The sequence below is a fragment of the Nelumbo nucifera genome, chromosome 2 (assembly GCF_055504915.1).
Source record: "Nelumbo nucifera cultivar China Antique chromosome 2, China Antique-T2T, whole genome shotgun sequence".
NCBI classification, from domain to species: domain Eukaryota; kingdom Viridiplantae; phylum Streptophyta; class Magnoliopsida; order Proteales; family Nelumbonaceae; genus Nelumbo; species Nelumbo nucifera.
The window spans coordinates 22,684,609-22,697,936 of record NC_142650.1 but is presented as its reverse complement, the minus strand read 5'-3'; the positions used below and the strand labels follow the sequence as shown (position 1 = coordinate 22,697,936).

Sequence of the window (13,328 nt, the reverse complement as noted above, 5' to 3'; positions counted from 1 at the left end):
ATTTTTCAAAAACTTCAGACAAACTGAACAACCTCCATTGAAGCTTCTTTCAAAATATCAGACCAGAAAAGGAATTCTGCTCTCTGAATACCGGAGTTTCTGCTCCTTTCTCTGTCTCTGCCTCTGACTCTCTCTCTCTCTCTCTTCATTTGTTTTAAATCGTTTGAAAATTTGAAAGGTTTGTCGTTTAGTTCATGCCGGTGGAAACGTGTTTTTTTCCTTTAAAAATCAAGAATTGAGATTGACTTCTGATTCCGAGAGTGAGACGCTCTAATCGGATCGACAAGTAGAGGCGGGAGAGATGCATGCAGTCGGGAGACAGATGCAGAGATCTGGTGCTTCGACCGTACACCACCAGCGTCAGTTCTCTGACAACTTCTTAGAGACTTCCTCTAATGGAGGATGGTTTCAATCTGCTAGTCTCCAGCACCTTCAGTCTTCAAATGCAACTTTACCTGGCCTGCAGGTTCATGATCTCCTTTCTCTTTTGTTTCGACACACATTGAGTACATCAATTGATGTTTTAGATGCCGATCGTTGATTTTTGCTTCTTTTATTGTTGGACCGAGAACAGGACTATGGCTACTTTGGTGGCGGTGGAGGTGGAGGAGGAGTGCAGGGGTCGAAGATGTATTGGAATGCTCAGAGGAGCGTTAATGGAGGGAATGAGCTGTTCTCCGAACCTTCGACTCCTCCTGTTAACTCGCGGTCGTCGAGCTTGAGGAAGAACGGCGAAGATCATGTGTCGCCAAATGAATTCAGCCCTGGAATCCTGGATCTGCATTCCTTCGACACTGAGCTACTTCCAGAGGTAAGTCTCTTGGCTTTCTCCTGAAGTAAGCAACTTACCTTGTTATGAGGATTTTCTTGTCCAAAGATTTGATTTTTATCCTGCTTTGCCAGTTTTGTATTGAATTCCCGATCGGATGTTCTGATTTTACATCATATAGCTTGTGTCTTTCCCGATCTTTGCTCAGTCTTGCCCTTGACAGTTTGATTTTTTTTTTAAAGAAAAAAATTACTGATTTGATTTATGCTTGTTTCTTTTTCTTTTTTTTCACAGTGAATCTAAATTTTTGTGATTTTGATATTTGGAGGTAATGAATTTGTTGCATTTATTAGAAAGCGTAATTCATTTCATAGCTATGGTTTTCATCTACTTTTTGATTTATATTTTGTCAATTTAATTACACCGTTTTATTGAAAAATTAGGCCAAACTTCTAGATTGAAACATTTAGCAGTGAGGGAAATATTACTCAAAGAATCCATGGCATATTTGGTTGAATTATCATTTTACATGCTGATTTAGGTTTTGCTCTTCAGAGCTGACATTGGTTTCTGGCCATTTATGTTTTGGAAATTCCATGAAAATTGGGAGATCTGCTGACACATTTTGTTTTTCTTTTCTCATTGGTAGATGGCAGTTCCTGGTCTGTATGATGGCTCCTCTATTTATCATTCTGTTCATGGAAGAATCTTTGATGAATCTGAGCCTTATCTTTCTACCAACAAATCAACCACCAAAGTTCGTGGTTTGGCAGAGAATAATCTGCTTAAAAGCTTTACAGCCGATAAGGAGAAGCTCAGTTCTGTTGCCAAGATCAAAGTTGTGGTATACCCTTTGTTGCTCTTTGAACTCTTACATTTGTCTGTTAATCCTCTTGGTAAGAAATGGGTTTTAGAAATGCTCGATTCCCTAAGTGGGTGGTCAACTAGATAAACCTAGAATACTTTCAAATTTCAATTTGAACTAAGCTGACATCATCAAATGGTCAATTCTGCGTAGAATATTAAATCTATCACACTGTGACTGCTTTACTTTAGCAAAATGGCTTCTTTTGCAAATTGTTTGATCAAATAATGTAAGCGATGCCGATGATTTGAATGCAGGTCCGTAAGAGGCCACTTAATAAAAAGGAACTAGCAAAGAAGGAGGAAGACATCATAACAATAGAGCTAAATTCTAGCTCTCTTACAGTTCATGAGACTAAGCTCAAGGTGAGTTTCTGCTGTTATTTATCAAAATAAAAAAAGTGAGTTTCTTCTGTTCAACTATACTTAATCAGTAACTGAGATTTGCATCCGTATTCAGCTTGAATTTTAGCCTATGTAAGACCTGGAAAATGCAGTTGTATCTTGCTGATGCTTGACTTGATTGTAATTGGAATTGTAGTGTCACATGAGCATATGCTGCATTTTCTTTGTTATTTAGTTCATTGGCCTTCTAAATTATTCTATGTTCATTAGGATTTAGTTTGCATATACTTATATGTTTTTTGTTTTCAAAAGTGGCACCTCATCTTGCACCTTCGGCTCTAGGAACCTCTTGGGCTTTATCTTTCTAATATTAATTTATTTTCACCTTTACCTGACCATACTGATTTTGGGAATGCGGCGAATGCTATATCAGGGTTAAGGTGCTCAGCCAGGGATATTGGCATTTGGGTAGTGTTTTGAAGTCTGAAATACTGCCACCTATGTCAAAATTTATAAGATAACTGGTCTTTTCCCTTTCAGTGCATTTTGTTACACCTCTGAGAGTCACCATTTATCCCTTATTAGTGGTACACAAATGTTTCCTTTACTCTTTTCACTTTTTAAAACATTTATAATGACAAGAACATCTTAATACTCAAGCTTAAATGGAAGAAACTGCAATAGCCATTGTGATCAAGAACTCCAACACAGTTGTTATCAGACTTCAGAGTCAAATTCAGACATAAAAATAAGTTCTTGTCCCAATAAGATCTAATTAAACTTCAGATTTCAATATTCCATTTTGCTGCAATTTTAAAGCCAAGCAACTAATTTATGTAACATTACTTTGTCAGTTGAAAATGCTATAGCTTTTGTTCCCTTCCTTGAAACTCATATGTTGACATATTTCTAGTTGTCAGTCTATATTGTTCTTGTCTCCTCTCCCAACTGATGGGAAGGAGCTGGCTTTGTCAGATTTGTACCTTCACAAGTCTTACATCAATAAAATCTCTTGATCTGCTACCAATAAAAATATAACCTATAAACCTTGAAGTCACTTTTAAGTATTAACTTCCTTTCAAGTTGATTATGGTGTAGATTGTAAGTCATCTTGTCATTTTCGTACAGTGGAAGGAATGTGGCTGGGCATAGTTCAAGTAACTGGGACCAGGTCTTATCCTTAGAATATATTGTGATGTCTTTTCAAATTCCATCGAAAATATACAAGACTAATTCTTAGTTGTTTTTCATGTTCACTGTATAAATGTTTAAAGTAAATTACCGACTCAGGTGCATTTGCCATGTTTCTGAATGTACTAATATATTTGTTTAGGCATCTTTAAGTTCATTTGATTGATTTTTTCTTAGAAGTGCCTTATTTATGATTCAAAGACAAGAAAACTGGACTATATCAGTCAAATAATTTGTTGCAATGAAATTTGAAAAGTTTTTTTTTTTTTGGGAAAATTATAGTCTGAGCTAGTTGTACATTTAAATATAGTTTGTAGGTTGGTCCTGAAACCAACAAACCTCTGACAACCGGCTGTACATTTCAAATTATAAAAACTATTGGAGAATATCAACCTATTAAAGGACTTTACCTAACAGCTTAAGCTTTTAGGTTGAATAGTTCTTTGAGATGGTATCAGAGCCACTTTGACCAAGTGGTCTAATGTTCGATCCTCATTGCCCCCATTATAATTAATTAAGTTTCAGCACAAGGTATGGGTGGGCCTGTGCTTGTCCACACTTCAAACCCAATGGGCTTTCGTGTGAAGGGACGTATTGGAGAATATCAACCTATTCAAGGACCTCATCTAACAGCTTAAGCTTTTAGGTTGAATGGTTCTTTGAGAAACCACACGTCATCGGAGGCTTATGTGGCTATTTCTAACATAGGACTCTTAATCCATGTTGAACATAGAGCTGGTTGTCAGGGAGGGAGGGGGAGAGAGATGTTTTGATTTTGGTATAGGGTTTTTGCTATGTCTAACATGGATTAAGAGTCCTATATTGGCAACAACCACATAAGCCTCTGATGACATGGTGGGGGTTTTTATAGTTTGAAATGTAGGGTTGGCTGTTAGAGTTTTGTTGGTTTTTGGAGTCATGATAAGCAATGGAGTGTTGAAAATTCAAATACCATCATCACTTTCTTTGGTGACCCTAGTCCCTATACGCAAGATACTTGTATTGCCAAATTTGATATCCTTGTTTGGCTTTCCTCCCCAATGTTTCTCTATCTATCTGCTTTTAACTATTGGAAAAACTTTGACTTGGCTCTCAACTCCGCACATTTGCTTTGTGATAATTTAGAAGCTTGTAGTTCTCCATGATAAGTTCCCCATCCCAATTTTGATACCAGCATTCTCCAGATCATAATTTCTTATTTTTTGTAGGTTGATCTGACAGAGTATGTTGAGAAACATGAATTTTTTTTTGATGCAGTACTGAATGAGGAGGTTACAAATGATGAAGTGAGTGCAAAAAGTATTCCTTCCATTGTCCCTGATCATACTAGTGATCTAAAATTTGTTCCTTGGTGTATTTTTCTTTTTGTGTTCTTTTCTACAGGTCTATTGTGAGACAGTGGAGCCCATTGTCCCTTTTATTTTCCAAAGGACCAAAGCAACTTGTTTTGCATATGGGCAAACAGGCAAGTGGTTATCTTAAATTTGCTTTATATTTATGCTTCAAAACATTCTAGGTTTTGAACAATTTACAGAGCTATATTTCATGTATTGGATAAGCAAATGCATTTTTTCACATCAATTTCTTCAATCTTGAAAAGTGCTTGTACATTTACATCAAATTGTTTTTCCTTGGAATTGTGGTGTAAGAAAATCACATCAATGTGTGCATGTTGAAGGGGCTGGAAGGCCTAGGGTTAGACCAAAAAGGACGTGGACTGAGGTAGTATGAAATGATTTAAGCACCTATAATTTAGCAATGTATGTAACACTAACGAGAATGGAATGGTGAAATAGGATTCATGTAGCTTATCCCATATAATTGTGACAAGGATTAGATGATGATGATGATGTATGGTCTGAAATGGCTGAAACCTTTATGTGTGGTTGCTTTATAGGGTGTTATTAATTTTCTTCATCCTACTTGTGTTTTGAGAGGTGAAAGTAGGGGTGGATTCGAGCCGAGCCAATCCGAATAGTACGAGGCTTGAGCTCGGCTCGAGACTATTCTACAAGGCTCGAGTTCGAGCTTGATTTTGAGAAAAAATGTTCTATAAAAAATTATATATAAAAATATTTTTTATTTGATATTTAAAAAATTAAGAATTATAATATTTTTATTATATATATATATATATTTGAGCTGGCTCACGAGCCGAGCTTTAGTATGCTCGAGCTCGGCTCGTTTCATAATCGAGCTAGTGAATTGGGCTCAAGCTCGGCTCGAAGCTCAGTTGAAATTGAGCCAAGCCGAGCTCAAGCAACTCGTGAAAAGTTCAGCTCGTTGCCACCCCTAGGTGAAAGCATAATATGGTTGCTAATGTACTCTTCTGTTCTGTTCCAATTTGTGGAATTTAATTTTCCGTGTAGTTGTTTTGTCTTGTTTAGCCCTGAAATAGCTGAAACCTTTTTATTGCCTATGGTTTTATATAGTTGATACATCTGAGTTGCAAAAATATTGCCATATTTAACTTGAAAATTCACACCAAACAATCGTAATGTATAAGCTTGATTTGGTTGCCTCTTTCTCATTCAGGGAGTGGGAAGACTTATACCATGCAACCACTGCCCCTGAAAGCATCCCGGGATATATTGAGCTTAATGCATCACACATACCGGAATCAAGGTTTTCAGTTGTTTGTCAGTTTCTTTGAGATATATGGTGGGAAACTTTTTGACCTCCTTAATGACCGGAGGTAAGATTTAATTTCAATATTTTGCTAGCAAACATTTACAAAATTTAGTTGCTTGACTTAGAACTTTACTTCTGCAGAAAGCTTTGCATGAGAGAAGATGGTAAGCAGCAAGTGTGTATTGTGGGTTTGCAAGAGTACAGGGTATCAAATGTCGAGGCAATCCGAGAGTTCATTGAGAAAGGAAATGCTACCAGAAGTACAGGTACAACTGGTGCCAATGAGGAATCTTCCCGCTCACATGCGATACTGCAGCTTGCTATCAAAAGGTCATCTGATGGCAGTGAATCAAAGCCTGCCCGTGTGGTTGGGAAGCTCTCCTTCATAGATCTTGCTGGAAGTGAACGTGGCGCAGATACTACGGATAATGATAAGCAGACAAGGTAAGGTTTTCTTTGGTTCTATTATGCTTTGAGGGGGAGCAGATCTGCTTGTAACAAACAATGCTTGTATGTAGTAACATCATAGGTTTGTGCTATCTATCCACAATATTTGAGCATGATGCATTTATTCATATTATGATAAGCAGACAAGGTAAGGTTTTCTTTGGTTCTATTATGCTTTGAGGGGGAGCAGATCTGCTTGTAACAAACAATGCTTGTATGTAGTAACATCATAGGTTTGTGCTATCTATCCACAATATTTGAGCATGATGCATTTATTCATATTAATTTCTAAAAATTCTCAAGTATCGTGAAAAGTGGTACAAACCTATGATGTGCCTAGTTTTGTTTGTTACTAGAAGATCTGGCCTCACTTTGAGGAGCCCTGCAGGTATCTCTTGGGATGACTGACACAAAAGTATACAAAATGCATGGTAGTGCATGCTATGCAGGTGTTGTATTATGGACTCAGGGTTTGCCCTTAAGTAACTAGAAGGTATAACCAGATGCATGGTAATACATCTGATTCAGGTGTTGTATTATGGACTTGCCATCTGTTGAGTCAACATCTAGAAAATTTTTGAGACGAGAAAATATAGGGGGTGTTTTGACAACATGATTGGTTTTGTTTTTGAAAACCAAAACTGCCCCATATCAGCAAAATTGTATTGTTTTTGCTGATGTGGCAGTTGTTTTTTGTTTTCAAAAACAAAACCAATCATGTTGTCGAACACCCCCATAAAATGCATAGGGTTACTTTCGTCGTGTATGCTATCTAGTCTTCTCATCTCTTGTTGGAAAAATTTGTTGAAATTCTGAAAACTTGTATTGGAGAGGAATTTTCTGAGTGAGTGTAATTTTGCCAGTGAGAATTGGGAGCGATCTTGTGGGTCTCATCCCCCTTGTACTAACTTGGTTATAGAATGTTATCTACCACATTCTTGGTTGTCCCTTTATTTTTGGTGTCAGTGATTTTAAGTTTAATACACTCGTTTTGTATGCTAATGGTGCAGAATGGAAGGTGCTGAAATTAATAAAAGCTTGCTTGCATTGAAGGAATGCATTCGTGCTCTTGACAATGACCAAGGACACATCCCTTTCAGGGGGAGCAAACTAACTGAAGTTCTTAGGGATTCATTTGTTGGGGACTCACGCACTGTAATGATATCATGCATTTCTCCAAACTCAGGATCATGTGAACACACTCTGAATACATTAAGATATGCTGACAGGTGACATAGCTTTGTGATATTTTGCTGATATAGGAATATCTTTACCCTTTTCCTAGTAACTGCATATCTAATAAATGCTTATTCATCAGGGTTAAGAGTCTTTCAAAGGGGAGCAGCTCCAAAAAGGATCCTGTGTCGTCAACAAACTTGAGGGATTCAACTGCTTTGCCCCTATCTTCAGTTTTACCCAATGTTTCAACTTTTGAGAGTAACATCTCTGATCTTCCCAATGAAACCAACAGATTTGGATGGTCAAAACAGATTGAGAGAGAACCTTCTCCTCCTTTTAACATGGACCGTGCACCTAGTGGAAGGGATGAAGGCCTTTCTGTACGTTCCGATTTCTCTAAAGATCATAAAGGTGGGAGAGGTGGCACTACTGCAGAGGATTTTGATCTATCCCAGGAGTTGTATGAACAGGAGAAGCCAGTTTGGAAGAAGAATAGAAGGATGGAGAGACACGAGAACTCAACTGTTGAGAACAGGACCAGCAAGAAAACAGATAACCTGAAAAAATGGAAGGATCCACCAGGCTTTGATTCTAACAATTCACAATCAGATGATGACCTGAATGCCCTCTTGGAGGTAAAAAGCATGGCTAAGTATCAAACTTTGGTTTTTCATTTGGGACTTCTTTCAAATGTGTATATTTTTCATGAGTAGGAAGAGGAAGATCTTGTTAGTGCTCACAGGAAGCAGGTGGAGGAGACGTTAGATATTGTTAGAGAGGTAAGAAAATATCCTTAGTTGGCTTCTTTTATCTTTCTGGGGTAATCATACTTGATTTTGATTTATTTATGTGTTTGTTTCAGGAGATGAAGCTTTTGGTGGAATCTGATCAACCGGGAAATCAACTGGATGACTACATCTCGAGACTCAACACTATTCTTTCTCAGAAGGCAGCTGGAATTTTACAACTGCAGACCCGCTTGGCTCATTTTCAGAGGCGTTTGAATGAACACAATGTTTTAGTGTCTTCTGGTCTCTGATTATGAAAATGTCAATTGATGGCACCGATTCTTATGATGGTCAGCTGTGATGCATCAAAATAATGCAGATATGTATTAATGGGGGACGTATCACAATCCTCCATTGGTGGGTTTGACGATGCAGTTCTGCAACGTCTGTAGCAGCCTTCTGTTGCTGTCGAAATATGGGGTTTTGTTGGCCAGATGACTTGATGAAGCCCCTGTTACAGGTTTTAAGTATACGAGTGGTAACTTCTGTTAGGTTTTATAAATTGCATTTTTTTTTAATTTTCGGAAATCTCCTGTTTCACTGGTTTTAATTTTTCCCATTGACTATTAATGTTAGTCTCTCTTCTCTTGTGAGTTGTTGGAAACTAATTTGTGGATATATGCCGGTGGGTATCTTCTTTGTAAATATTTATACATCTGTATAATTGATTGATAAGGTTAATAGTACAAGCTCTGTGATTGAGTATTGTCATCATGGGTTCTGTATCATCAATGACTTGTGATCAAAGAGAGAGAGACTTCATCCTAATCATTGGGGTGGTAATGTTGACCCCAACCCATTTGACCCACCCAATCCGCCCACTTAAAAACTTACCCATGCCTACCCATTTAAGATGTGGGTCATTATGAGTTGAGTCATCCATTTGAGTCAAGAATTGATTTTTAGCCGGTTTCTTGAAAATCATCAAAGTCAACCAATAAAACATAAATTTCAATGTCGATTCCTCTAATGTTGATGCGACTCATTGTAGTGATTTTCAAGAAATCATAATTGATGCCAGACTGCACCCTAATCATTAGGGGTGGCAATGTACCCCAAACCATCTGACCCACTCAATCCACCCACTTAAAAACCTACCCGTACCCACCCATTTAAGATGTGGGTCATTATGGGTTGAGACATCCATTTAGGTTGGGGGACAAGGGTCAATTTGGGTTGGGTCGAGGGTACTCATTAGGTTGTAAAGAGTTAGGGTCATAAGTTGGGCTGAGGGAAGGGTTGAAAATCCAAGAAAAAGCGTCGGGGTGGAATCTTTTCTCTATTTCGCCAATCGCCAGGTCGAGGGGAGAAGGAAGCTGTTGTTCTCAGTAGTTGGCCATCAAAATCACCGGCGATTGTTCACTTCCTCCTCTCTCTCTCTCTCTCTGTTTTCCTTTCTTCTTCTTCTTCTTCTCCTTAGAGATTTGGGTTTGCATACACATAGATTGAAGAGATCATACTAGATCTGCTTTAAATCCAGATTTGTGTTCATTGTCTTCCTCTATGAAGATAGATATGTGTTCGCAAAACAGATGCACCACATGCAATATATTTTCTCATTTTTTATATATTTTATATATTTTTTTTTCAAAAATTTCTATTAATTTAAAAAAATTGATGGAAACTTCCATAAAAAAGTTTCCTACATTTTTATGTTTTGTTTTCTTGTATTAAAAAATTCAAAAGATTTTCTACATTTTTTACATTTGGTTTTCTTATACTTTTGTTATTTATTTGCATTTTTTGCTTTATTATAATTTTTGTTTTTTCCTAAATTTTTATATTTTTCCATTTTTTTTTGTGTTTCCCATAATTTTTGTATTTTCTTTGCATTTTATAGTTTTTCTAAATGTATCATAATTTTTGTTGTTTTTTTGCTACATTTTCCTATATTTTTTGTTATTTATTTGCAATTTTTTGTTTTTTCAATATTTTTTATAATTTCTTTGGTTTTTTGCAATTTCTATTTTTCTAAATTTATGAATTTTGTATTTTTTTTTTAATATTTGCCACTTTTGTGTTTTTTACAATTTTCTGTTTTTATGAGAAATGGTAAATTTAATTTAAACTTTTTATTTTTGGGTAAATCTCTTAAACTACCACTACTGCTAGGGGTGGCAACAAGCCGAGCTTTTCACGAGCTGTTCGGTTTCAATCGAGCTCGAGCCTACTAGAGCTCGGCTCGTGAGCCGGCTCGAATATATATATATATATATATGATATTTAATATATATAATACATAATAAAATTATAGAAAATAATATATATAAAATAAAAATATTATAATTATTAATTATTATAATTCTTAATTTTTTAATATCATATAAAAAATATTTATATATATAATTTTTTATTTTTATAAAATATTTTTTCTCAAAATCGAGCTCGAGCTTATGAATTTTTTACTCGAGCCGAGCTCGAGCTCAAGGTTTTGGCTTGAACCGAGCTCTAGCTCGAGCTCGAGCCTGGTAGTATTCGGCTCGGCTTGAATCCACCCCTACCTACTGTCTGCGAAATTGGTAAACTCCACCTTACTATTTAGCTATTGTGTTAAAATACCCTTAAGTTTTCTAACAATTGTCTAAAACCTCCATTGCTGTTAATTTTCCGTCACACTCCGTTCAAATGTGACATCATGTGAGTGGTAATTATTTTAAAATTCCTAAAATAGCCTTATTGTTTATCATTGTTGTTGGAAGTTGCAGCGGTGGCGTGATTTTGGTATCATCATCGTAGGCAACGACGACCACATGGTCGTCGGTGGTAGAGTTGACCCTCTTTCCTTCTCGCCAACCCAAAACTGGCCTCTGTCTGCTACGAACATTCTCAGGAACCTTCTCGTTGGATGATGAATTGTAGTTAGCTGACAACCATCGGCATTTGTCGAAAGACAATGATGTTGGTGGTTGTTCTCTGTTAACTGTCAAGAAGACGATGAACACAGATGAAGATGGAGGAAGGAGAAGCAGAGGAAGAAGGAGAAAGAGAAGAAGACGAGGAGGAAAATGAGAGGGAAGAGGAGAGACAGATCGAGGAAGGAACTTGGCCGTTATATCCGAGTGCGTGGAGGGGTCCACAGCTGATGCAAGTTGCAACAATGATAGTGATGAAACAGGGGCGAGAGGGAATGAGGGGAGAGAGAGAGAACAAAGGGGAGGAAGAGAGAAAGCGAGGGAGGGAGCCCTTCGCCTGCGACGGTTGTGCTAAGAGGGAGAGAGAACGAAGGGCTTGTCACTTGTGTCGAGCAGTCTCCGGGCAAAACAGCAGTGGCCGCCGCCATTTTTGGCTATGATGATGTTGATGGTAGTTCTCTATTCACCGTCAAGAAGATGATGAACATAGATGAAGATGGAGGAAGGAAAAGCAGAGGAAGGAGAAAGAGAAGAAGAAGAAGAGGAAATATAGAGGGAAGATGAGAGAGATATTGGGGAAGGGACCTGGTCGTCTGTATCCGAGTGCGTGGAGGGGTTCGCTGTTGCTGCAAGTTGCAGCAGCGTTGGTGCTGAAACAGGGGCGAGAGGGAATGGGGGGAGAGAGAGAACGAAGGGGAGGAAGAGGGAAAGAAAGAAAGAAAGGGAGGGATCCCTTCACCAGTGGTTGTCGTCGCCTGCAACGACTGTGCCGAGAGGGAGAGAGAACGAAGGGCTCGTCGCCTGCACCGAGCAGCCTCCCTTCGTTCTCTCTCCCTCTTGGCACAGCCGTCGCAGGCGATGACAACCACCGATGAAGGGCTCCCTCCCTCTCTCTCTCTTCCTCCCCTTCGTTCTCTCTCTCCCCCATTTCCTCTTGCCCCTTTTTCATCACCGCTGCTGCTTGAGGATGGACAACAAGAAGCTTATTTTTGCTGGAAAGCAGCTTGTGGATGGACGAAATCTTACAGAGTACAACAAAGTGTTGTTAGAGCTCTTCGGGCATTCCACCAAACAAGGAGGGCATTCCATGATTCTAGGTGTTGTCTTTTCTTCGGTACGATACATCGGAGAGTGTGTGCTTGCTGTATTCATTGTCGATGATCCCACCAAATCAATAGAGGCTCATATTTGCTAGAAAGCAGCGTGAGGTTGATCTTTGAAGTCCCCAGACGATCCGACATTTGGGGATTATTCATTGCAGCTCGATCCACAAGGATCCCCACAATTATTCTTGTACAAGGGTTGAGAGGTGGAGGGGGAGGTTTGAAAACGGAGAAAGAAGGAGAGAGAGAGAAGAGGCGGAGGGGGAGGTCTGAGAATGGAGAGAGAGCAGAGGCAGACGATGAAATAGGGGATGAAATTTGAGGAATAATGGAGGGTAAATTTGACATTTCGTTTCATTCCATTAGCACTTAATGGCAATGTCAATTGTCAGAAAACTCAAGGGTACTTTAAGATAATATGTAAACAGTAAGGGTACTGTTTGTCAATTTTGTGAACAGTAGGGGTAGTTTAAGAGATTTACCCTTTATTTTTTCTATAATTTTTTATGTTTTACATCAAATATATTTATTATTTGTAGTGTTTTGTGCATTTTTAAAAATATTTTTTTGAATTTTTTATCATTTTTATATTTTCTTAGTTGATATTTCTATGTTTAATGCACATGAAATAGAACAAAATTAAAAAATGTCACAGTTTGGGTGAATGTGGGTCATATGGGATGGGTTAGGGTCAGGGTGGGTTATGGCCGACAATCGATGTACCCGCGACGTCGGCGGCCAGTGTACCGAGCTTGATACAGGGCCATTGACGGTAGAAATAATGCTGACCATGAAGTGGGGTCCACGTGGACTCTCACTTGTGCACGTGTGAGTCCACGTGGGCTCTTAGTTGTCATGAAGTGGGGTCCACATGGACTCTTAGTTAAAATGTATAACATAGCTATATATATATGTAGGTATGAGTGAAGTGAGGGGTAAAATTGTCATTTATGTCAAATAAGCACTTATGAGGAAAGTAACTTACCAAACATCCCCACCACAATAAGTACTTAAAATCATAATAAGTGATTTGAAAAAATGAATTATCAAACAACCTAAAGAGTTGTAAAAATAAGTACTTCTAAAAAATACTTGTTTATACTTATTAAATATGTACTTCTTTTAACAAGTACTTAATCATCAAACATGACCTAAATAT

At 38.0% G+C, this 13,328-nt stretch overlaps 1 protein-coding gene across 2 annotated transcripts; it reads left to right on the top strand.

The window, feature by feature from the left end:
- Positions 1-8,928, top strand: LOC104595208 (kinesin-like protein KIN-13B). Of its 2 annotated transcripts, none has more exons than XM_010255825.3 (12): positions 1-466; positions 575-811; positions 1,419-1,613; positions 1,892-1,999; positions 4,378-4,455; positions 4,553-4,634; positions 5,705-5,864; positions 5,942-6,244; positions 7,258-7,476; positions 7,566-8,061; positions 8,140-8,205; positions 8,289-8,928. In XM_010255825.3, the coding sequence occupies exons 1-12, from the start codon at positions 302-304 to the stop codon at positions 8,463-8,465; spliced, it is 2,286 nt and encodes a 761-aa protein (XP_010254127.1). In that variant the 5' UTR covers positions 1-301; the 3' UTR covers positions 8,466-8,928. The 2 variants fall into 2 exon arrangements, with proteins under 2 accessions (XP_010254127.1, XP_088754964.1); XM_088898838.1 differs by having other exon boundaries at positions 4,553-4,638; positions 5,709-5,864.
- Positions 8,929-13,328: the final 4,400 nt, after the last annotated feature.

Bases quoted from the DNA above. Each gene is read 5' to 3' on its own strand.
- LOC104595208 (XM_010255825.3), top strand. From the start codon at position 302: ATGCATGCAGTCGGGAGACAGATGCAGAGATCTGGTGCTTCGACCGTA. The intron at 2,000-4,377 runs GTGAGTTTCTGC...TATTTTTTGTAG, and splicing joins TTCATGAGACTAAGCTCAAG to GTTGATCTGACAGAGTATGT. The intron at 8,206-8,288 runs GTAAGAAAATAT...TGTTTGTTTCAG, and splicing joins CGTTAGATATTGTTAGAGAG to GAGATGAAGCTTTTGGTGGA.